At 38.0% G+C, this 22,404-nt stretch overlaps 2 protein-coding genes and 1 non-coding gene across 8 annotated transcripts; 2 read left to right on the forward strand and 1 right to left on the reverse strand.

Annotated features, from left to right (window-relative positions):
• Window positions 1-1,093: 1,093 nt before the first annotated feature.
• Window positions 1,094-1,200, forward strand: LOC136221005 (small nucleolar RNA R71). Its single transcript, XR_010684799.1, has one exon. It is a non-coding gene; the product is annotated as a small nucleolar RNA R71 (small nucleolar RNA).
• A 1,343-nt stretch (window positions 1,201-2,543) lies between these two features.
• LOC136217386 (pentatricopeptide repeat-containing protein At3g48810-like) lies at window positions 2,544-17,159 on the reverse strand. 6 transcript variants are annotated; one of them, XM_066003985.1, is made up of 6 exons: window positions 17,063-17,159; window positions 13,556-16,922; window positions 13,248-13,470; window positions 10,897-11,041; window positions 10,742-10,819; window positions 2,544-3,031 (listed from the first exon to the last, which is right to left on the reverse strand). In XM_066003985.1, exons 1-2 carry the CDS (start codon window positions 17,146-17,148, stop codon window positions 15,566-15,568), a joined length of 1,443 nt encoding a protein of 480 aa, XP_065860057.1. In that variant the 5' UTR covers window positions 17,149-17,159; the 3' UTR covers window positions 2,544-3,031; window positions 10,742-10,819; window positions 10,897-11,041; window positions 13,248-13,470; window positions 13,556-15,565. The 6 variants fall into 6 exon arrangements, with proteins under 6 accessions (XP_065860057.1, XP_065860060.1, XP_065860058.1 ...); XM_066003988.1 differs by lacking the exon at window positions 2,544-3,031 and having other exon boundaries at window positions 10,412-10,819; window positions 13,556-13,719; window positions 13,852-16,922; XM_066003984.1 differs by lacking the exon at window positions 2,544-3,031 and adding an exon at window positions 10,413-10,598.
• A 662-nt stretch (window positions 17,160-17,821) lies between these two features.
• On the forward strand, window positions 17,822-21,601 carry LOC136217387 (uncharacterized). The gene is made up of 5 exons (XM_066003989.1): window positions 17,822-18,015; window positions 18,927-19,005; window positions 19,077-19,194; window positions 19,288-19,440; window positions 21,014-21,601. Exons 2-5 carry the CDS (start codon window positions 18,998-19,000, stop codon window positions 21,224-21,226), a joined length of 492 nt encoding a protein of 163 aa, XP_065860061.1. The 5' UTR covers window positions 17,822-18,015; window positions 18,927-18,997; the 3' UTR covers window positions 21,227-21,601.
• The last annotated feature ends 803 nt before the right edge of the window (window positions 21,602-22,404 follow it).

A 22,404-nucleotide genomic window follows, 5' to 3' on the forward strand; every position in this document is an offset into this window, starting at 1 on the left:
AGATCTTTCAAGAACTTCGCATACGACGGCATCTGTGCCAGTGCTTCTACGAACGGAATGTTGATGTGCAATTTCCTTAAGGTGTCTAACACTTTAGAATTCTGTTCTTCCAGCTTTTTGTTGATCAACCGTGTTGGATATGGCACAGGCGAAACATAAGGCGGAGGTGGCTTGTATATCTTTCCGCTTTCCCTCTGATCCTGCTCACTAGTAGATTTCGTCTTCCTGGTTTCTTCTTGACTAGGAATAGTCTGTTCCTGCTCTCCTTCAGTTTCTTCGGATGTCTCTGCGCATTCAGCATTTTCATCAGTAGATATAATGGGTTGAGTTTGCTTACCAGATCTCAGGGTGATTGCCATGACATCGCCCTTTGGATTTGGCTCTGTGTTGCTTGGCATTATTCCCTTCCCTTTTGACGTAGACGCAGCTAATTGGTGGACTTGTGTTTCCAGATTTTTAATTGATACTTGTGTCTGTTTCATGAACTGCATCATCATCGTCTTCATATCTGGCTCTATATCTTCCTTTGGTGGAACAGGTTGTTTATAATGCTGATGAGGTTGCCTTTGGTAGTGTCCTCCTTGCTGTTGTTGATATCTCGGTTGTTCCTGCTGATAGGGCTGGCCTGTCCATCCGAAATTCGGATGATTTCTTGTGGCAGGGTTATACGTGTTAGAATACGAGTTAGGTGGATTCCTCTGATTATACCCTGCATAATCACACTCTGCCTGTGCACCCTTTCCCTGCTTAACTCCGGGACAGTTGATGCTGAAATGAAGGCCTCCACAAAAATCACAAATGTCATTGAATGGTGGTTCGTTGTGGATCGAGGACACATTTATCTTGCCGAGCTGTCTAGCAAGCTGTTCTACCTGGCTTGTCAATTTTGACACAACATCTTCATTTCCCGCTCTTTTTTCCCTCACTTCTGGCAGAGTGCCAGTTATAACTTGTGCTCACCACTCTCTCAATAAGGTCGTACAAGGCTTGTGGTTCCAGATCTTCGGGGTTTCCATTGGCTATGGACTCGATCTGGATCTTATAAATGTTGGTTACCCCATTGTAAAAGTTCTGCATTTGCATCCACATAGGGATGCCATGATTGGGGACTCTCCTTAGTAATTCCTTGTACCTTTCCCATGCCTCGGCTAAGGATTCATGCTCTTCTTGCACGAAATGGGAAACCTCGTTTCTGAGCTTAATGGCTTGCCTTGGTGGGAAATATTTCATTAAGAAAGCGCTGGCCATTTCTTCCCAAGTAGTAATCGTTCCTGGTTGCAAGTTTTTCAACCAATTCTTCGCTTTATCTCTTAGAGAAAAAGGAAAGAGCTTTAGTCGGATTATGTCGTCAGCAACGCCTCTGTTTGATATGAAAGTGTTGCACAACGTGATAAACTCAAGAATATGCCCATTGGGATCTTCCGACTGGTATCCATTGAATTGTACGGCTGCCTGCAACATTTGTATCATAGATGCTTTCACCTCGAACATGTTGTTCCCTTCGTTGGGCAGCACGATGCATGATGAATGTTCTTCAGTAGTTGGTCTCGAATAATCTCTGATTCACATGACAGGAGGGTTATTATTTTCTCCCTCTTCTTCATGGTTTGGCTGAACTGGTTGTTCGGGTGGTACCCTTCCAGCCATTTTTCTCTCTCTTTGTCATTCTCTTTATCTTGCACGTCGAGCTCCTGCTCTGTTTCGTCTACATGTTCTCTCCAATTCGAGATCGATAGGAAAAACAGGAGGTCCAGCTCTGCGCATAAACCGATAAAGATTCCTTCTGGCTGCACTATTTAGCAAACAGATTAAAAACACCTTGTTTCACAGAAAAGTTCGTATAAACTTTGTTGCTTTCAATCCCCGACAACGGCGCCAAAAACTTATTGTCTCCAAAATGCACTCTAGCAAGTGTACTAGATACAAGTAATAAAGTGATAAGTCAAGTATCGTATCCACAGGGATTGAGGACCAAAGCTTATGCGAAATACTTTGTAGCACAGGGTGTTCGTGGTGCGTGTATTCTTTAAATTGAGAGATGTTGTTTAAACAGTAGCACAATCAATGATTTAGTTGATTAAACGAAGTACTTAATGATGGTAAAAGGCAGAACAAGTTAAGCACAACGGAACAGGTTACTTTCAGTCTCTAAACACCCTATTTATTCATGAATGACGCAAAGTGAAGTCAAGGTCTCTGCTTTAATGCTCACTTAAGTCAACTCTCGTGTGTTCTTAAGATTCTAAGACGTACTACAACCTTAAGCGTCCCTAAAGTTGGTTCTTTCTTGCATTACGATCGAAACAACATTTCTGTTAAGAAAACCCTTGATACAACCTCCTGACATCTCTGTTTCGGGGTTGAATGCTTGACAAATAGTTCCGTGAAGATGAAAGCAGTTTCCTATCATGCATCTAACACTAACATACATGCATTAGCAATGGAGTTAAAGTTTCACCATGCACAACATAATATATCATTATTCATTCATAAATAAGGTAATAGAAAACTTACATAACCGGCCCTAACTGGCCAAACCCATTCAAAATGACTACTCACTCATAGTATAGAGTGAACAGCCTGAGCTAATTCCACAAACCTCCATTGATGGAGTCATCTTCCTTAAAGAGCTTTTTTCCCTCTCAAAGAAGCCAAAATTCTAGTTAAACGATTATCCGAAGTCAAAAAGGTGTACCGCTCTCCTTCCTTCCACTATGTCTATATAAAGGAAGAAATACGAGCCGTACCACCAAAATATTACAAAAGATTGTTTTTCACTAGCTAAGATACTAGGAAATGATTAATTCTAATTTGACCCTTAAACACTCAAGGGGGTGATCCATCTTGTCATCATGTTGCTTTCTGCCTTCTCTTTGCCTGCTGCCACTGCCACGCCGCTCTTGCCACTTGTCCAATCGCTATCCGTCATCAGGTACGCAGCGGAGATCCGCTGGATCAAAAGTTGCTCTTCTCCTCAAGGTTCGTTGCAAAACAGGTTGTGTGGTAGCCCTTTGACTTAATCAATACAAATCTGCATAAAACACTTATAAGTTCTCTTTATTTAGGAATATTTCGCCTAAAACTCTCACAAATTGTTATTAACATGCTGTTTAAATGCAGTCATATTCATGCCTAACAGGTGTGGATAAGCTGCTTGTGGAATCTGACAATCTGGAGGCTATCAAAATGATATCCGATAATAATGCTATTTGCTTAAATAGCCAAAATTTGATTAAAGGAATTAGGAGGATGTGTTCTTCCTTTATTTCCATCAACTTCAGCGATATTTTTAGAGAGCAGAACCGGGTGGCGGATCGTCTGGCGGCTGCTGGCCATGAGGAGATGTGGGGGGTCACAACCTTCTCTTCTCCTCCTGAGTACCTTTCTTCGCTCCTTTTGAATGATGTGGTGGGGGTTAGCTTCCCTAAGTTAATCCCGGGTTAGGTTTTTTGCTCGGTTTTTGTTTTTTCTTTCCTGTTCCTACAAAAAAAGAGCTAATTTTTTCAAAAGGACCGCCTGGGACCGCAAAAATCGGTTTATGCCAGCCGACTTGAAAAAATCGGAACAATGTTCTAAAAATTTCCACTTAGACGGCTGCCTTAGCCAATTTTTAGAACACTACAATATATTATTAAAATACCAGGAACAAACATTATGTTAGATAAATGTAGAAAGTAATAAATTATTTCCCTTAATAGTAATACTGAATCTCAACACTATATTTCAATTTGGTAAAATTTTTTATGTTAATTGTTTTTTAGGTAAGAATTTGGCGAGAGAATTTAAACTATAATCTTAATAAGAGTAATAATTTAAAAGTAAGACAGTAAATATAGTTTTTTTTTTTGAAGTACAGTAAATATTGTTTTACTTTTCACTTTTGTAACTCAAAAATGTAATATTATACTTAGAGTGGTTAAATAGTTGATTTTGATTGATTGATTTTATTTTACAAACTTTCTTCTACGCGTTCACTCTCCTACCAGAAATGTAATTAAGAAATTAAGTACCCACTAATCATGTTTATTTATTTATAATCTCCACCATTAATGGTTTCAAAGTTTGGTTTTCCGTTTTTTTTTTTTACATTACCCAGCCAAATTCTGTTCCTTTTCCTTCCTTTTTTTTCCCTTTTTAATACCTCCACTTAATTTTGCTTAGCATTAATTAAACTCACAAGAACAATGTCCACCCAGAAAACATAAATTTAGTACCATAATCAAGAGTTTTCAAGACGATTAAGGTACCATAATCAAGAGTTTTAAAGACCATTAAGGTACAGTAATGCAAAAAACTGATCATTTATTATTGTAGCAGTAATATATTGTTTCCGTTCCACAGTAGATGTCTTTCTAGAGAATTTATTTATTTTTTTATGAGATAAGGTGCAAAAATACCTCTAACGTTTAGGGTTAGGAGCAATTTTACCCTAATGTCTGAACCCATAACATTGGCAGCCAAAGCAATTTTACCCCTAATGTTCGCAATGACATTATTATAAAACACATATATTTTGTTCCTTATTCTTCATCAATTGCATATTAATTGGTTCTAAAAAAATATTTCATATTAGATTAATATTTATAAATTTGGCTAAATATTTAATTTTTTTGTCCGCTTGTAAAAAAAATAGTATATTTTTTATTTTATTTTTAAAAAAATTCATGTCTGATCATATGTTTGTGAAAATGGCACAAATGTGGAGCTTAGATTACAAGATTCAGGACCGAGAGACAGTTTGTTGAATAATTTCTCAAATCTTGTCAACGTTACGGTAAAATTGCTCTTAACTTGCCAAAGTTAATTGCAGCATTTTAGACGTTATTGGTAAAATTGCTCCTAACAGTAAACAACAACAACAACAACAACAACAAAGCCTTAGTCCCGAAATGATTCGGGGTCGGCTAACATGAACCATCATATAAAACCGTGAAAATCAAGTCGTGTCAGCGACACAGATTCGCTCCCTCCACTCCGTCCTATCCACTACCATATTTTCCTCAATTCCCAATAAACTCATATCACTCTCGATCACCCTCCTCCAAGTTTGCTTAGGTCTTCCCCTACCCCTCACCACTACATCCCTTTGCCACTCTTCGGTTCTCCTAACCGGCGCATCAAGCGCTCTACGTCTCACATGGCCAAACCACCTTAGTCGGTTTTCTCTCATTTTATTCTCAATAGATGTAACCCCTACTTTTGTCCTAATTATTTCATTACGCACCCGGTCCTTTCTCGTGTGACCACACATCCATCTCAACATACGCATCTCCGCCACCGACATCTTATGGATGTGGCAGTGTTTCACTGCCCAACACTCCGTACCATATAACAATACTGGTCTAATTGCCGTCCGGTAGAATTTTCCCTTCAATCTATTAGGCATGCCGGGATCACAAAGGAAACCCGTAGCACTCTTCCACTTCGACCAACCAGCTTTAATCCTATGGGCAACATCTCCATCTACTTCTCCATCCGTTTGGATAATAGATCCTAAATACCGGAAGCAATCCGAGGCCTGAACAACTCTCCCATCTAGGGTGATTGTCCCTGCCTCCCTACTCCTACGGCCGCTAAACTTACACTCCAAATATTCTGTCTTACTTCGACTCAACTTAAAGCCTCTAGATTCTAGAGTTTGCCTCCATAGTTCCAACTTCATCTCCACTCCTTCTTTCGTCTCATCAACCAACACAATATCATCTGCAAACAGCATGCACCATGGTATACCATCTTGAAGTGAACTTGTTAGTTCATCCATAACGATGGCAAAAAGAAATGGGCTTAGTGCGGAACCTTGATGCACTCCAATCGTAATAGGAAACTCTTCAGTTTTCCCAACACTAGTACGTACACTCGTGCATACTCCCTCATACATGTCCTTTATGATGTCAATATATTTCCGCGAAATGCCTTTCCTTATCAAGGCCCACCAAAGTACTTCCCTTGGTACCTTATCATATGCTTTCTCCAAGTCAATGAAAACCATATGCAAGTCTTTCTTCTTATTTCGATAGTGCTCCATTAATTGTCTCATTAGATGGATGGCTTCCATAGTTGATCTTCCCGACATAAAGCCAAACTGGTTTTCCGAGATCTTCACCGTCCTCCTTAGCCTTTGTTCAATCACTCGCTCCCAAAGTTTCATAGTGTGACTCATTAATTTGATTCCCCGATAGTTGGCACAATCTTGGACATCGCCTTTGTTCTTATACAAAGGGATTAAGGTACTTTTCCTCCATTCTGATGGCATCTTATTGTTTCTCCAAATTTTGTTGAAGAACGTCGTCAACCATTCGATTCCTCTTTCTCCCAAACATCTCCAAATCTCAATAGGGATGCCATCAGGTCCTACTGCTTTCTTCAACTTCATCTTACTTAATGCCATTTTGACTTCACCCTTTTGAATTCTCCGCAGGCATTCATGATTTATCATATCGTGATGGATACTTATATCTCCAACATCTTGTTGGCGATCTCCATTAAATAAGTCATCAAAATAGGACCTCCATCGTTCCTTGATATCCTTATCTCCAACTAGGACTTTCTGGTCCACATCCTTCACACATTTAACTTTTCCGAGATCTCGCGTCTTCCTATCTCTCATCCGAGCAATTCTATATATGTCTCTTTCCCCTTCTTTCGTATCCAATCTTGTATACAGATCCCGATTCACCTTTGCTCTAGCATCTCGTATGACCTTCTTTACTTCCCTTTTAGCCTCTTTGTATTTTTCGTAGTTCTCGTCACTCCTACATTTCCCCAATAGTTTATAGGATTCTCTCTTACTCTTTACTGCTTGTCGTACTTCTTCTGTCCACCAAGATGTGTCCTTACCCGGTGGCATGCTACCTTTAGATTCCCCTAGAACTTCCTTCGCTACTTCCCTTATACTATGCTCCATCTTATTCCATATTGAATCTATATCTGAATCCATATTGCAAGTCCAAATATCTTTTTTGGTCATCTCATCCACAAATTTTTGTTGATTCTCCCCTTGCAATTTCCACCACTTAATCTTAGTCTCTACTTGAGGTGTTTGTTTTCTTATACATTTCCTACTTCGAAAATCTAGCACCACTACTCTATGTTGGGTTGTCGTACTCTCACCAGGGATCACCTTACAATCAATATAACTCTTTCTCCAAGCACTCCTTACTAAGAAGAAGTCAATTTGGCTCGCATTACCGCCACTCCGATAAGTCACTAAGTGGGATGTTCTCTTCATAAACCATGTGTTCATGATACTCAAGTCATAGGCTGATGCGAATTCCAAAATATCATTTCCTGCTTCATTCTTATCTCCAAAACCATACCCTCCATGAACACTCTCAAACCCATCTCGCCTAGAACCCACGTGTCCATTGAGATCACCCCCTAGTACCATTTTTTCATCCCTAGGAACCTGTTGCACCACTTCCTCTAAGTCATCCCAAAAAGCTTGTCTTATAGACACATCTAATCCTATTTGTGGCGCATATGCACTAATGACATTCACAACCTCATCCCCTATCACTAGCTTAACACTCATAATTCTATCGCTCTTCCTAGACACCGCTACTACCTCATCAATATACTCCCTATCAATAAGAATACCTACTCCATTTCTACCCTTATCCTTTCCTGAGTACCAAAGCTTATAACCCCAAGGAGCTATCTCTCTAGCCTTGGCTCCAACCCACTTGGTTTCTTGTAGGCATAATATATTTATTCTCCTCCTCTTCATAACATCTACAATTTCAGCTAATCTTCCTGTCAAAGAACCTATGTTCCATGTCCCAAAGCGTAACCCTTGCATATTTGACACCACCCCCGGGTCCTGGGGTGGCGCGCCGCTTCGGGGCGACGACCTAGCAACCCTTGCACATTTATCACTACACCCGGGTCTAGGAAGTGCAGCGCATCGCTGAGTAGGGAACGCCCCAACGGTATTTATATTATGGTTCATGTCATAAGATGTGGCTAAGTTTTACGCTGGCCGCCACAAACCTACCGCAACCCTCCTCCTTTGTCCGGGCTTGGGACCGGCTGTAAAGGCCACCAAGTGACCCTCACAGGCGGAGTTTCCTAACAGTAAACATTAGGGGTATTTTTACACCTTATTCCTTTATTTATTTATTTTACAGATTTTAGAAATGGATTGAGTAAAAATGTTTACAATGGTTAAGAAGTTCAAATTAAACTTTTTGATCAAGTTAGTTCACTTTTACTCGAACATGTTTTTTTACAGCTTTATATGTAAATTCTGTTTCTAGCTAACAATTTTTGTTTATTTTACTTCTGAGATTCTGCAAATGAATGAAACTGTTTGTGACATTTAGTACAGGTCAAATTCTTTCGGTTTTTTTACTGTCCGGTTGAATCCGAATTCGAGTTACGAGGATAAAGCTTTTCGAACATCTATTTTTAGCTCTATACGAAACTCGAATCCGAGACCTTTTCTAACCACAACAAAAATGGCAATTCAAACTGATTACAATTATTATCATGGAGGTTCCAGCAGCATTTGGTCATGCTCAGACCTTGCTTTAGACAGCAAAGACTCCCAGGTACATAATATAATCAAAAATCAAATTACGACGAAAATTATACGTTTAACAACAGATATCCGTCGGTATTTTCATTACCTCTTGATTTTGTGTGTTTCCAGTCTTTGACCTTCTTTTCATTTTCCTGAAATAAAGGGTATGGACATCTCTGAAAGCCTGGTTCAGGGATCAATCTCTCTGGGGAGATACGAAAACGACGCTATTGCTTGGGAAAAATATTCAGTTTTTACTCCCAACAGGCTTCAAGAGGAGATAGAGAAGTTCAAGGAACCCGGATTGGTTGCTCAAAAGAAGGCATACTTTGAGGAACGTTATAAAAAGAAAAGAACTTTAAAAGCCTTAATACTGGATACAACCCGAAAAGACGACGAAACCTGTCAAATTTGGCCTACAGATGATCATAATAACCTGCAGAGAGCAGAAAGTACGGATAGATTAGAGCAAGAATCAGAAACATGCTGCGAAAGGGATTCCGTATTAGTAGAACAGTCCGTATTAGAAAGAGAGACTCCACTCTCTCCATCTTTCAGAAGATGCTCAGATACTTCCCTCAGAGTTCGGGTCAACAGAATTGAGTGCCGGTTGAAGAAACTCTCACCTGTTCCAAAGCCTAAGGTAAAGTAGCTATAAAGTTTAAAGTATTCATTAAAACATATGATCATTTTGTTCATACTAAGTTTAAACTTGTTCTCTGAACCAGTGGAGTACTTCTTCGCCTAAATCGAAGTCTGATGGAAGGATTAGGAAAGATGCGGTGAAGGCGATTGAGAAGCCGAAACTAACTGCTCTAAGGGTAATTACAAGAGAAGTAGATGATGGTTTTGTTTCCACCAAAAGCATTACTCCTAAGTCAGCCAGAAACACAACATCTAACCCATTTTCGTCCCATAGACAACAAAAAGAAGTCCAATGCGCTAGTACAACTACTTGTTCTTCGTTCACGAAGAACAAGAGACTCTCGCTTTCTTCAAGTTCTATGGCTAGCTTGATTAATGGAGGTTTAGCAGAAAAATCATCAACAACAACAACAACATCAGTCCTAACTCAATTTTCTCAGGTAGGCCATCACATTTGCAATCAGCTAGAGATAATAAAACTACTTCGTTTTCATGGTATTCGAGCCTATTAGACCAAAATGTCTAGAGCTCGAATCCAGACAACTCTACTATTAATTGAAATTTCAGCATAAAGGTAGAGTAGAGTAGAGTAGGCTTATGTTTGTAACACACTTCAAACCCGCCTATCAGCTTAAGCTTTTGGGTCAAGTGGTTCTTTAATGCAATCACATTAAAGTTGTGGTTCCGTTATCAATGACGGCTCTTTATTTGTGCAGAGCAATTCAAAAGAGATCATCAACACAGTTCATTTGAGAAAATTGAGTGTAGACAAGAGGTTGGTTATCCTGATTTCATCTCCTTCATCCTTCTGTCTCTTTCGCAATCTCCTAGGATTATAACTCAGAGTGTTTTTTCAGGACTTCCGGAGTTGGAGTAGTAAAGAAGTCTCAGGAATTGAGCAACCACCATAGAAGATCAAACAGTGGAGAATCCAAGTCCCCAAGACCAAAATCAATGTAATTCATATCCCATTTTGATCTATTCAAGAAATTTTGACAAGTTTCTCTATTTTGCCCCGAGTGCGAAAATTTGAAATTGGAAATGATATGTCAATGAATTCCAGGACAATAAAACCTACAGCTGATAACAAATCTAAACAAGCTATCGGACCTGAGGTTGAGGAAAGAATCAATTCTCCCAGGCTCTCAAAACAAAAAAAGGTAAATACAGTTTCAATAAAAATAAAGCTAATTAGAAAGCATGGATTCTTAAAAAAACATAGTTACTGCAGTTTTTTCAACTATTATGAAGTCATTTTGTCATGGAATCGATTGAACTAAAAGTTAAGGCCCAATCATAGATCCTGTATTAACCTCTTACACATTTCATGTACATTGACAGAAGGAGCTAGGCTGGAGATGAGACAAAAGTCCTGAGATGATTGACTGAAGTATCATATTTCGGCGACGCTCCAGAATTAAGAGATTCATTGCTGTTATGATGATGCAAATCATAAAATGTTCATATTACCCTTAAAAGATGCCAAATGATAAGGCACGATAATTTTGTCCCGTTCAAATCTAACCACATTTGTAACATAATTCGCATAAAGAAGAATAAGAAAAAGCCTCTTACTGTTCCAGATTTTCGCTTTCATGTACAGAACTGATAGCATACTGATCTATGTATTTCCCTCTCTCTTGCTTTGATTGCCTGCACATTGACATAAAAATTGGAATCATCACTTAAAAATCTGGTTCCTTTATTTTGAATTAATTAAAAAGAACAACCTGCTTTTCTCAGTCTGTAAAGAGTGTCCGGAGAGCGAGTAAAATGATCCTGTTGCCCCAATCCGATCAAAAGCCCTTTCGCTCTTAAATGTGTAACGAAAGCTAGCACAACAGCTACTGGAGTCCCAACAAGATAATATGCACCCTATAAGCAGACACGGGAAACGTTATTTTTAAAACATAAACAGAAATAGACACGGACATTAAATGCAGAAAAGCTAGTAACGAGAAGTGTTCATGCAACACGATATGCACCAAGATTCACATAACCTCCTATATTATGCCATCCGCTTCCCCTAGCAATTCCTGATACAGACAAGAAAACCCTGCAATCATATGTTACCTAAAAAAATCTTCCGTAAATGAATGAACTTAACAGAAACTTCGCCTAGATGAGAATACCGATTGTAAGCTGTCTGTAATAACTGATAGACAAAGAAAAGGTGCCATATCTGCAAGATTATGTACAATTTCCTTGTCACTGCTAATTGCATACCCTAGAATCCAGTGACAGGCAAACTAAGCTCATACTAGCCATTCCTGCTAATGCTATAGGGCTGTAATCGAGCTGAGTCGAGCCGAGAGCTTTGGCTGCTCATCCTCAGCTCGGCAGAAAATTAACGAGCTCGACCTGAGCTTCGAGCTCGAAATCCTGTTCATGAGCTGCTCGTGAGCAACTCATTAATTTTGGTCATGAACTTTCTTGCAAGCAACTCATTAATTCTGTTCATGAATTTTACCCTTGAGCAGCTCATTAATTATATTTATAAGCAAGCTCACGAGTAAAGCTCGTCAACAAATAAACAAGCTGCTCACGAACATTTCGTTTATGGCTTATTTATTGTGCTCGAGAACGAGCTCATAATAAAAATACTACCTAGTTTTGAAATTTACAAAACTAAAGTTTTATAGAAAACTACTTTGTTTTACATTTCTCCCTTTTATAGAATAGTAGAAATACTAATTATTAAAAAAATAATCGAACCTAGCTTGCTCACAAGCCCATTAATGAACATTATAATTGAGCTTGTTCATGAACTTATAACCGAGCTTGCTCACGAGCTTTCAAGCCGTGTTTCATAGTACTCAAGCTCGGCTCGTTTATAAATCGAGTCAAACACAATAAAACTTTGCACGCGGAACTCATTAATTCTGTTCATGAATTTCGCTCGCGAATAACTTATTAATTATGTTAATTTGAAATTTACACAAATATTTCCTCTTCTATAGAAATACTATTATTAAAAAATAATAATAAAATCAAACTTGCTCACGAGCGCATTCATGAATATTACTCCCTCTGCTCCACAATACATGTCTTTTAAGGTTAATGCACACTAATTAAAAATGCAATTAATTTCAAGTAAAAGACTTTGTTACCCTTGCATTAATTGCATCCACTAATAACTTTATCTATTCCCAAGACAAAAAGTCAACTTAAATAGGGGTATATTTGGTAAAAGTAAATTAATATGCATAGATTGAAACAAAATGACATGTATTGTGGAACAAAAAAACTTCTCTAGAAAGACATGTATTGTGGAACGGAGGGATTATAATCGAACTTACTCATAAACCTATAACTGAGACTGCTCGCGAGCTTTCTAGCCGAGTTTAGCCGTGTTGCTCACGAGCTTCCGAGTCGAGTTTCGGCGTGTTGAATGTCAACTCGCTTACAAATCGAGCTTTCGAGCCGAGTTTCACCGTGTTGAATGTCAACTCGTTTACAAATCGAGCTGAATACGATCGAGCTTTTTATCGAGCTGCTCATGAGCAGCTCGGCATATTTACAACCCTACCGCTGTTTGTGCTATGCATCTACCTTAGACAGAAACAAAACAAAATTCACACCTAGAGCCAGCAAATGCATTTTCATGGGATACAAAACAGGAGTAAAAGGTTACAAGGTGATGGACCTTCAAACACACAGAATATCTGTCTCTAGAATTGTATAGTTCTATGAGACAAATTTTCCCTATCAACCTCAACCTAAAACACGTATACCAAATACAAGACCCTCTAATAACCAAATGAATTTGGTCATTCATTGTTAGATCTACGCTTATCAGAATCCTAGGGTGGAGATTTAAAGCATCCTAAGGCTTAGATTTAATAAGCCTAGATCTAACGGTGAATAACCAAATTCATTTGGTCACCAGGGTCCATGTGAACACTACTGTCTGCCACCAATACCCTATTCCCAACTCAACTAGAACTAGATGCATCAGAATATTTCACATTACCAGGCACAGACAATTCAATTTGATGAAACACAAGAGGAGCCAAAAGAGCAAAATACAGATATACATGAAAATGATCAAATACAGCCACAGACAATGACCAACCCGAACCTGTGCAGCAACAAGCACACGAACTACATCACCTCAGAAGGTCATCCAGACCTAGACATCCTCCAAAATATCTTCAGGATTAGCACCAGTAGCTTGCAGGATCAACAGTCTCTCTTGAGCAAATATCCAAAGACACCACACTTATTGTCAAAACACCTCTCCTATGCTCACTTATCCCCAGCCAAGAGAGCATTTTCAATAAATATATCTTGCCACGCTGAACCTGCAAGATATGAGGAGATCATCAAACATGAACACTGGAGAAATGCAATACAAACAAAATTGAATGCATTACATGATAACAATACCTGGTACATAACCACATTGCCACAGGGCAAAAAGGCAATATGCTGCCGCTGGATCTTCAAAATCAAACACAGAGCTGATGGTACTGTTGAGAGATACAAGGCGAGGCTGGTCGCCAAAGGCTTCACACAGAAAGCAGGCATAGACTTCACTAAGACCTTCGCACCTGTTGCAAAGATAACAACAATCAGGTTATTCCTTGCTCTAGCAAGTATGAATGGCTGGATACTTGACCAGCTTGATACTTGCACAATTCCTCCTATGCAAGGCTAAGCAGTTTGCAGACTGAGAAAGTCACCCTATAGTCTTCGACAAGCTGCACGGCAGTGGAATGTCAAATTATCCACAGCTTTGAAGAATTTTGGTCTTAAACAGACCACATTTGATCCGTCCTTATTCATCAAGATCATAGATAACACCTTCCTTGATGTCTTAGTATACGTTGATGACATTTAGTCACCAGCAATTGCAGAGGCACAGGCACGGTCACTAAGATCAAGTCATATCTTCATAGTTGTTCAAAATCAATATTGGCCCCCTCAAATACTTTCTGGGCTTGAAATTGCGAGGGAACAGTCTGATACACCTTTGTCAATGAAAATACTGCCTTGAACTTATTCAAGAACAGGCTTTCTGGGATTCAAGCCAGCAAGCACACCAGCTACATCAACCCGATTCCAAACCTCGCAGACGTTCCAACTTATAGACAACTCATAGGCAAGTTGCTCTACTTAACACACACTTGCCCAGAAATTTGCTTATCGTTCAACAACTATCTCAACATCTCAATGCTCCCACCAGTGAGGACCTTCAAAGAGCACATCGTGTTCTTCGATACCTCAAAGGCTCCCCAAGACAAGGTCTATTCTTCCCAGTTCATAACACAGCAACCATCAAAGGCTTCACGGATGCTGACTGGGCATCCTGTGAAGAAAGAAGGAAATCCCTCACTGGATATTGCATATTCTTGGGCAAATTCATCATCTCCTGGCATTCGAAAAAACGATCTACTGTCTCCCATAGCTCCTCCAGGCAGAATTTAGAGCACTGGCAACTTCTGTCTGCCAGATTCAATGGCTTCTTATCTTTGCGTTCATCATTTGGTAAAGGTTGCTGATTGTGTGGTGTGTAACAATAGCCAACTTCTTTAGCATATCATACACTTCATACGAAATCTCGAATACTATGTAATGAAAAGCTCATAACAAAGGAAAAGTTACAAAACAAAACATATATATATATATATACAAAGTCATGTTTTGGATAATATTCATCTCCTTTGTCACTTTATCCCTCAAATCAAAGACCCAAAGACTATGTTACAGTGCTCTACCACACAGTGCATATACTCATACTAGAGCTTGAACAATCCTTTGTTGAATTGAATCTACCCTGATTTTTTTTAATCCTAAACAAAAATTCACAAATGAATTCCATATAGTTTGAATAAATAAAATCATCTTCTTCTTCAAGTATTAACTGTCAGAATTTTTGAACCAAAAAACGGATCCATTAGCCAATCATTTTCTTGCTTATTTCTTCAAAGTATCAAGCAAACACAAATGGGAAGACAACAAAAAGAAAGTGAAAGTATACAACGAGAAAAATATTATTAGTGTGATAAATCTCAAATTAATTTCACGATGGGACAAACAATTATACAAACACGAGTTAAACTCAACTTAAATGCAAATCCCAAACCTAGGCAATATATAGGAATCCAAAAATGAATGGTAAGACTCAATCTAGCAAATAAATGGCAACTACTCTGTTACAACTTGCAAGCATTTTGAGGTTTGATATAATTTAAAGGGGTAAACATCTAAAATAATGAAGTTCATAAGCAAATACTATAGAGTTAGAAGGTCAAAAGAGGTATGCTTCATCTTTCTTTCACTTGTACTTTGTATAAAATTCATTGTTTTAACTGAAGACGCTCCTAATTGCTTCTTTTACATGGTTAGGAGAAAGAAAGAAAAAATTAAGGGAAAAAACACAGAAAGCTACCTGTACTAAGGTCTATGTTCAAGCTGGCACAACTTCATCTCTAAATCTGTAGCCAACTTTTCCATACCTGCTTTCTGCAGACGTTCTCTGACTTCCATGTAGACTTTATGATTTGGTTTAAGACCTTTCTCAATCAATTCAGAAAGAATATTTTCCGCTTTAACTGCATTTCCTGTTTTCAGATGAAGCCTTGCAAGCAAGCTGTAATTCACAGATCTTGAATACTTATCATCCGACTCAACAATATATTTGTGTGCCTCCTCATACTTGTTCGAGTTGAAATATCCTCTGATAAATGCAGCATGTGTCGAAAGCCTAGGTCGAAGACCCCTTGACATCATATCGGCAAAAAACTCGAAAGCAATTTCCAAGTTGCCATCATTACAATAGTGACATATAAACACTTCATATGTTAATGCATCAGGAGGACAATCTTTCTCTTTCTCTTTCATTTCCTGAAACATTTTGTATGCAACCACAATTTCACCATTCTTTAGCAAAGTACTAATTAATCGATTGTAATTTTGCACTAATGGATAGCCTTCGTTCCTCATCTCATCTATCAGATTTCTCGCTTCCCCAAACTCACATCTTCCACACATTTCCTTAAACAAAAGGTTGTAGTTAGACAATCTCTTCTCTGTATTCTCGATAACAAATTTTTCCATGGCCAAGGATCTTAAAACGCTGAATATCTCAATCAATGAATGAACTCCAGTAAAGTAACATATTCCCCCGACTTCTTTCAATATAATAATCACTTTCTGTGTTGATTCTTTCAGCTTAGCCTCATCAGCAGCCATAACAAGTAAATACTCAAATGCCTTCCTGGTTAGGGACAATCCTTTCAACCTAAAATCATTCAGAAGACCTCGCATAGCATTATAATCATCTAAACGCCCACAATTATCGATAACAAGACTACAGATTTCGGGGTTACATCCCAAATCCGGGTGTCTATGTCTAATCCAATAAAAGTAATGCAATGCAGGCCTGTTCTTTCTATTTAAAACCTGAAAAACTCGAGCAACTAAAGCAATAGATAGTCTTCCATCCAGCAAATTCAACTTAGATTCTACAGCACCTTCATCACCAGTTAGTATATTTACAATCTTTAAGACTTCCTTTGAACTCACTCCTGGTCTATACTTATCAGTAGGCAATTTTATGAACTGAGAGGAAGGACCAGATAACGCTGAATAAGATCGAAATCCAACAGGGGGTCGAGTTAAATACAAGATTAGATTCAAAATTTGACCCGTATAACCATCATACTTGTGGTTATAACTGCTGAAACTCAAAAAAATTGAAGGGTATATTATAGAACTAAGAGAAGGCCATACATGCCTGCGTATTTGATACCTACATAAATAGAAAAATTAGGGAAAATTTAGTATGTTAACTTAGAGCGGATTGCATTTCCAGAAAACGGCTCAATGGAAGCTAAGTTTTCACTAGGACAAGTAAGAGTGGAATACGAGAAAACAGAAGTTGAAAAGTACCTGAAATTGGAGGTCGAAAAACTTGAGATTTTCATGGTGAATAAGAGCTCCCTCCGTCTGTGGAATTTCTCAAACACAAAAGACATCAAACGGGGAGGGGGGTTTCATGGTGAAGAAGACAAAATGAGGAATTGAGTGAAGAAGCGGGTAAATTACAACCATGGCCACTGAACTTTAACTATTTTCATATTATGGCCACTCAACTTCATTTCTTCCCGATATGGCCACTCAACTTTACATTTTTTAACATCGGTGGCCACTCAATTTTAATTAACTTCTTCAAATGACAGTTAACGATCGTTAATGACCTCAAAATGAAAATATTCAAAAATTAAAGTTGTTCAGAACGACATTTACCATGAAACCACATTTTTTATTTTCGAAAATCACATTTTTTGGATCTTTCTCTCTCTAAAAATCCACTCTCTCTCCTAACCAAACAACACCTAAATGACATCAAAACGAATATTTTCAAGAATTAAAGTTCCTTAGAATATCATTAATATTTTGGATTTTTTATTTTTAGCCGTTAATGGTCGTTTTGATGCGTTAAGTGTCCACCGGTGTTAAAAAGTGTAAAGTTCAGTGGTCATACCGGGAAGAAATGAAGTTCAGTGGCCATAATATGAAAATGGTTAAAGTTCAGTGGCCATGGATGTAATTTACCCGTGAAGAAGCCTGCCTAAACGACATCGTTCATGCTAATACTAAAATCCTTGGCGGCAACTTTTCCCTATTTATTTAATGGGTTAAGTTTTATCCGTCTTCTTCCCAAATTGTTATCGAGTTTGAATCCTTCTCTCTGGAATCGGAAATTCATTAGTCATCCCTTCCGAACTCAAATCGTCGACTGTCTCTGTTATCGGAAGTTCCGTCTGCCCTCCGTCACTGCTTGTTCTAGACTTCTGGTTGTTCAGCTCAACTTCTCAGTGCTCAGTCACTGAGATTCTAAGGTAAGCTGCCAAATTTCGAATATCACAGGCCTCTTATGTCCTAGTATCAATATTGGTTTTACTATATTATCTGAAGAATGCCTGATTTATGGGGTTTTTGATGGACTATTAACATTTGAATATTCAAGAACTATCATTCTAATTTTTATGTCAGATTGGAGGTGACTATTTCAACAGCTGAATGATTCAAACTTCCATCTTTATGCTCGGCTTTCATAATTTTTTTCTTTTCCACACTAAATATATGTTGGCTAAAAGATTATTAAATGCCTATATGAAATTGTAGAAAAAGAAAAATATGTTTTTTATTTTCCTAGAAACTCAACTGTATAGAAACGACTAGGCTCGTTTTTAGAGCTGTGAAGAGTCTAGTCGAGGCGAGCTTTGGCCTGCTCGTGTTTGGCTCGACAGAAAATGGACTAGCTCGAACTCAACCATCTGTTTATGAGTTGCTCGCAAACAACTAATTTATTTGTTCACGAACTTTGCTCCCGACCAGTTCAACTTTGTTTGTAAACAACTGGTTAATTATGTTCATTTGAAATTTATTTAACACAAACTACATGGTTCGAAGCTTACAAAACTAAAATTTTGCACAAAACTAAGTAGTTTTCTGTTTCGCCTTTGTAGAAATACTATTATTAGAAAAATAATCAAACCTAGTTTACTCATGAGCCTGAACATTATAATCGAGCTTGTTCCTGAGCGTGTTCATGAACCTAGAACCGAGCCTACTTGCAAGGTTTTGAACCGAGTTTCACCGTGATCAAGCTCCGCTTGTTTATAAATCGAGCCGAACACAGTCGAGTTTTTATCGATTGCAGCCCTACTCTTGTGTTAGTTTGAACCAGACTTGGTTGCTTTAAACACCCGTAATCGGCTGCTATAACGTTACTCTTTTGCTTTTGCAGGATTGCCAGTGGAGCAAATTGTACATGATTGGCATTTGACACCTTGGTGTGGGAATTAAAGAAACGTTAAGATGAAGATGTATGTAGCTTCTTGTTTTTATTTCTTAGCACTTGATTAGACATGTTCTATAATTTTAAACTGATTTGCAGAAAGAATCCAAACGCTGGGGCGCTTACCAATTTTGAAGTACTCGACTTTCTAAAGTCCCGAGGTGCAGGAAACGATATTTCAAGGGTTATGGCTCCAGTAGCACCATCAGAATATAAGGTTTTATTTCATTTTTTAAAGTTTTCTACTTCGATAAATTTAGCTTAACCATATGAATTTTGATTGCATCTACTGTTTTTTTTTTTGTTCTAGGTTTATGATTATTTGGTTGGGACTCCTGCTTTCAGGCAAACAAGAGAGCAAATCAATGAGTTCATGTTGAAATGTAAGAAATACAGCCTTGCAAAAGCGGAGATCCTGAGTATCATTAACCTAACGCCTTATGAACTAACAGGCATTGATCCGGTAAATCCATTATTCATCTCTCTCCTTTCAATTATAGATTCGTTGCCTCTCCTTTCAATTATAGATTCGTTGCCTCAACAATTTGTTTCGTTTCTGATATTTCTTCGATTTGCTTATGAGGTTACCTCTTAATTGTAAGATAGCTCTTATTAGGGTGTTTACTTTCGTCATTTGATTTATGGTGACTGCTCTGCTCTCAAGTATGTTATGGTGTGTTGAGGGCCTGAAAAGTTCAAGAATTTATCATTAATTTAGGGTAAGGGCGGCCCGGTGCATTACGTGTACCCGCTAAGCGAGGGTCCGGGGAGGGGTCCCACCACAACGTGTACTGGGGTAAGCCTTTCCCTGCCAATTTTTTTTTGGCAAGAGGCCGCTCCTAAGACTCGAACCCTTGACCTATCAGTCACACGACAACAACGTTTACCGTGGCGCCAAGGCTCGCCCTCTTATCATTAATTTAGGGTGATGAGAGAAATTAGCGAACGATGAATTATGAAAGTTATAAACTGTTATATGAATCTTTTTGCATATTTTTATTGTTTTACATTTAGATCAGAAAATGGACTTGGTTCTTGAAAGATTCATTTCCGTTCCTCCTATGATTATCCACTGATGTTGCAGTGCCCAGTTCTCTTGTTTCAGTGAAAGAATCTGTCTTTTGCACAGGAACTCCTTTTCAGTAGCGTTTCCGCTTTTCGTGTCCGTTTCAGAAACGGAAACTCTTGGAAACCAGCATGACATGTTTCCCGGCGCGTTTCTGTAAATATTGAAAATGGAAAACTCATTTATGGTTTAGGAAACTGTTTCTGCCGGCAAACATAATTCAATTCCGATTCAAACTATGAATTGAAACTTTCTCTTTAGGTATTTTGCTTGAAGGTTGGAACCTGAGTAGCTGTCTCTTTATGGAGAAAATGTTCATAAACATGGTGCAGAGGGAAATCAATTCCCTCAGTGTCTGCTCCTCATAGTCATAATATTCTTTTCTGTATTCCTCTAGTAGTCTCATAACTGTACCGGATTTTGAAAATGTCGAGGTAGGAAGTCAATTTGTAAATTATGTTGTACGGAAACTCCTTTTCGGTAGAGTTTCCGTGTTTCATGTCCGTTTCGGAAACAGAAACTCCTGGAATATGTTTCCGGGAATATTGAAAATAGGAAACCTGTTTATAGTCTGGGAAACTGTTTCCGCCAGCAAACACAATCCAATTCCACTTTCGATTCTAGCTAATTGAAACTCTCTTTAGTTGGAAATTCTTAATTGATGATCATTTATATTCCACAGTTTCTAATTATTTATATTTTCTGCTGACTAATTATTTCTATTTTCTGCTCACTGATTGCGGAATGTGATGATAATGTAGACACTTGAGCTGGATCAGTAGTAGTGATATGATTGCGGAATGTGATGATTTGATCCCGCATAACTAGTAATTATAACCGTTATGAGGTTGCGAGGGAACTGTGGAATTATGTGTTGATGTTCAATTTATAATTTGTAGTGATCACTAGGAGGAAAAAAGTTATGATCTTTAATGGATGGATTAGTGATTTTTGCTTCTTATTTTGACAGATTGTAGAGCAATTGGAGACGCGTTTGGGAGAAGATCATATGAATGAACTACTAGAGCTGGTAACGGATATATTTCCACCTCCTCCTGCAGCCGAAGATGAAGAAGCTGAGGCGGCGCCTGAAGCTGAAGAAGCTGAGCTGGCACCTGAGGCCGAAGAAGCTGAGCCAGCAGCACCTGAGACCAACGAAGATATGGAAGTGAACCAAGAATGAAGAAGAAAAACAGATCCTGAGAGTGTTTTGATCAAAATTGCCAGACGTGAAAACTGATACGGAAAGAACTTGAGGCCTAGTGTGGTGGGCATTGCAAGTATTTATAGAAGTAGTCAAGTCAGTTGACTAACAATGGAAACTATTTTCTTCTTCATTGAGCTTATGAAATGAAACGTTTCTGATTATCCATTTATAATGAATAGCCATTTCAACCATTTGACTGTTAATATATGTTTGGAAAAGTAAAATTGCTACTGTAATTGAGCTCACGGGCAGTCTGATCAGCTTTGCGGCAATTGGTAGTTGAAGTTGAAGCTTACTTCATACATGTACTTCGACGTTTTGTGTTTAGAACACGCAAGTTCTTTGGTCGGGTCAAATTGAAACCATAGTAGAATTTTTCCATAAATAGTATGATTATTACTAAGATGAAGCTCAAAAATCTTTGAGAAATTTTAGTTTCGGCATAGATAATATGGTGCGTTGGACTGATAATTTGATAATGTTCCATATTTTAAAAATCTAAAATCTTATGTAAATAATTAATTGAAAAATATTTAATGAATTCATTACACATGTTAATATTTTATTAGTTAATGTGAGAACTTTTTCTGTTTCAAAAATGAAGTTCTTGATCAATTATTTTTTGACATTAAGCCCTTCATCATTGATTCTATTATGGATTCATCTCTTATTTAACTTTTGCGTCAAATTTGGGTTGCATACATCGTTGGGGCGATTGGACCTATTGATTTGGACATTTTTACTTCCATGTGAACAAATAAAAAAATAAGTTAGGAGATAGTAAAAAGTAAAAAGAAATTTCAGAAACCAATTTCCAGTATGTTTTTCTAAACTGTAAATCGAGCTTGAAAGAACTTATTGGAAATGGATTTTGGTGCTAGAGAAGAAGATCGATTTGGCGATTCTAATGCTGAAAATCGCAAAATTGGCAAGAATACTGGATATTAATTTCTATAAATTTTTTTTACTTTATAATTTTTATCTATCCTAGTAAAAAAAACTCTTACTTTTATTTATCAATAGACCGAATCGCCCGAACAATACTTGAAGCCCAAGCTCGACGGAAAAGTTAAATAAGAACCCGATCCATAACAGGATCAATGATCAAGGGCTCAATATAGAAAAATAATTTGATAAAAGACTTGATCCTTAAA

The sequence above is a fragment of the Euphorbia lathyris genome, chromosome 2 (assembly GCF_963576675.1).
Source record: "Euphorbia lathyris chromosome 2, ddEupLath1.1, whole genome shotgun sequence".
NCBI lineage: Eukaryota > Viridiplantae > Streptophyta > Magnoliopsida > Malpighiales > Euphorbiaceae > Euphorbia > Euphorbia lathyris.

What these genes read in the sequence shown, in the direction of transcription:
- LOC136217387 (XM_066003989.1), top strand. An exon ending in TAGCACCATCAGAATATAAG is followed by an intron (nt 19,195 to 19,287) that starts GTTTTATTTCAT and finishes TTTTTGTTCTAG; the next exon opens with GTTTATGATTATTTGGTTGG. An exon ending in AACTAACAGGCATTGATCCG is followed by an intron (nt 19,441 to 21,013) that starts GTAAATCCATTA and finishes TTATTTTGACAG; the next exon opens with ATTGTAGAGCAATTGGAGAC.
- LOC136217386 (XM_066003985.1), bottom strand. Translation starts at nt 17,148, where the DNA reads ATGTCTTTTGTGTTTGAGAAATTCCACAGACGGAGGGAGCTCTTATTC. An exon ending in TTTTCGACCTCCAATTTCAG is followed by an intron (nt 16,923 to 17,062) that starts GTACTTTTCAAC and finishes CTATTTATGTAG; the next exon opens with GTATCAAATACGCAGGCATG.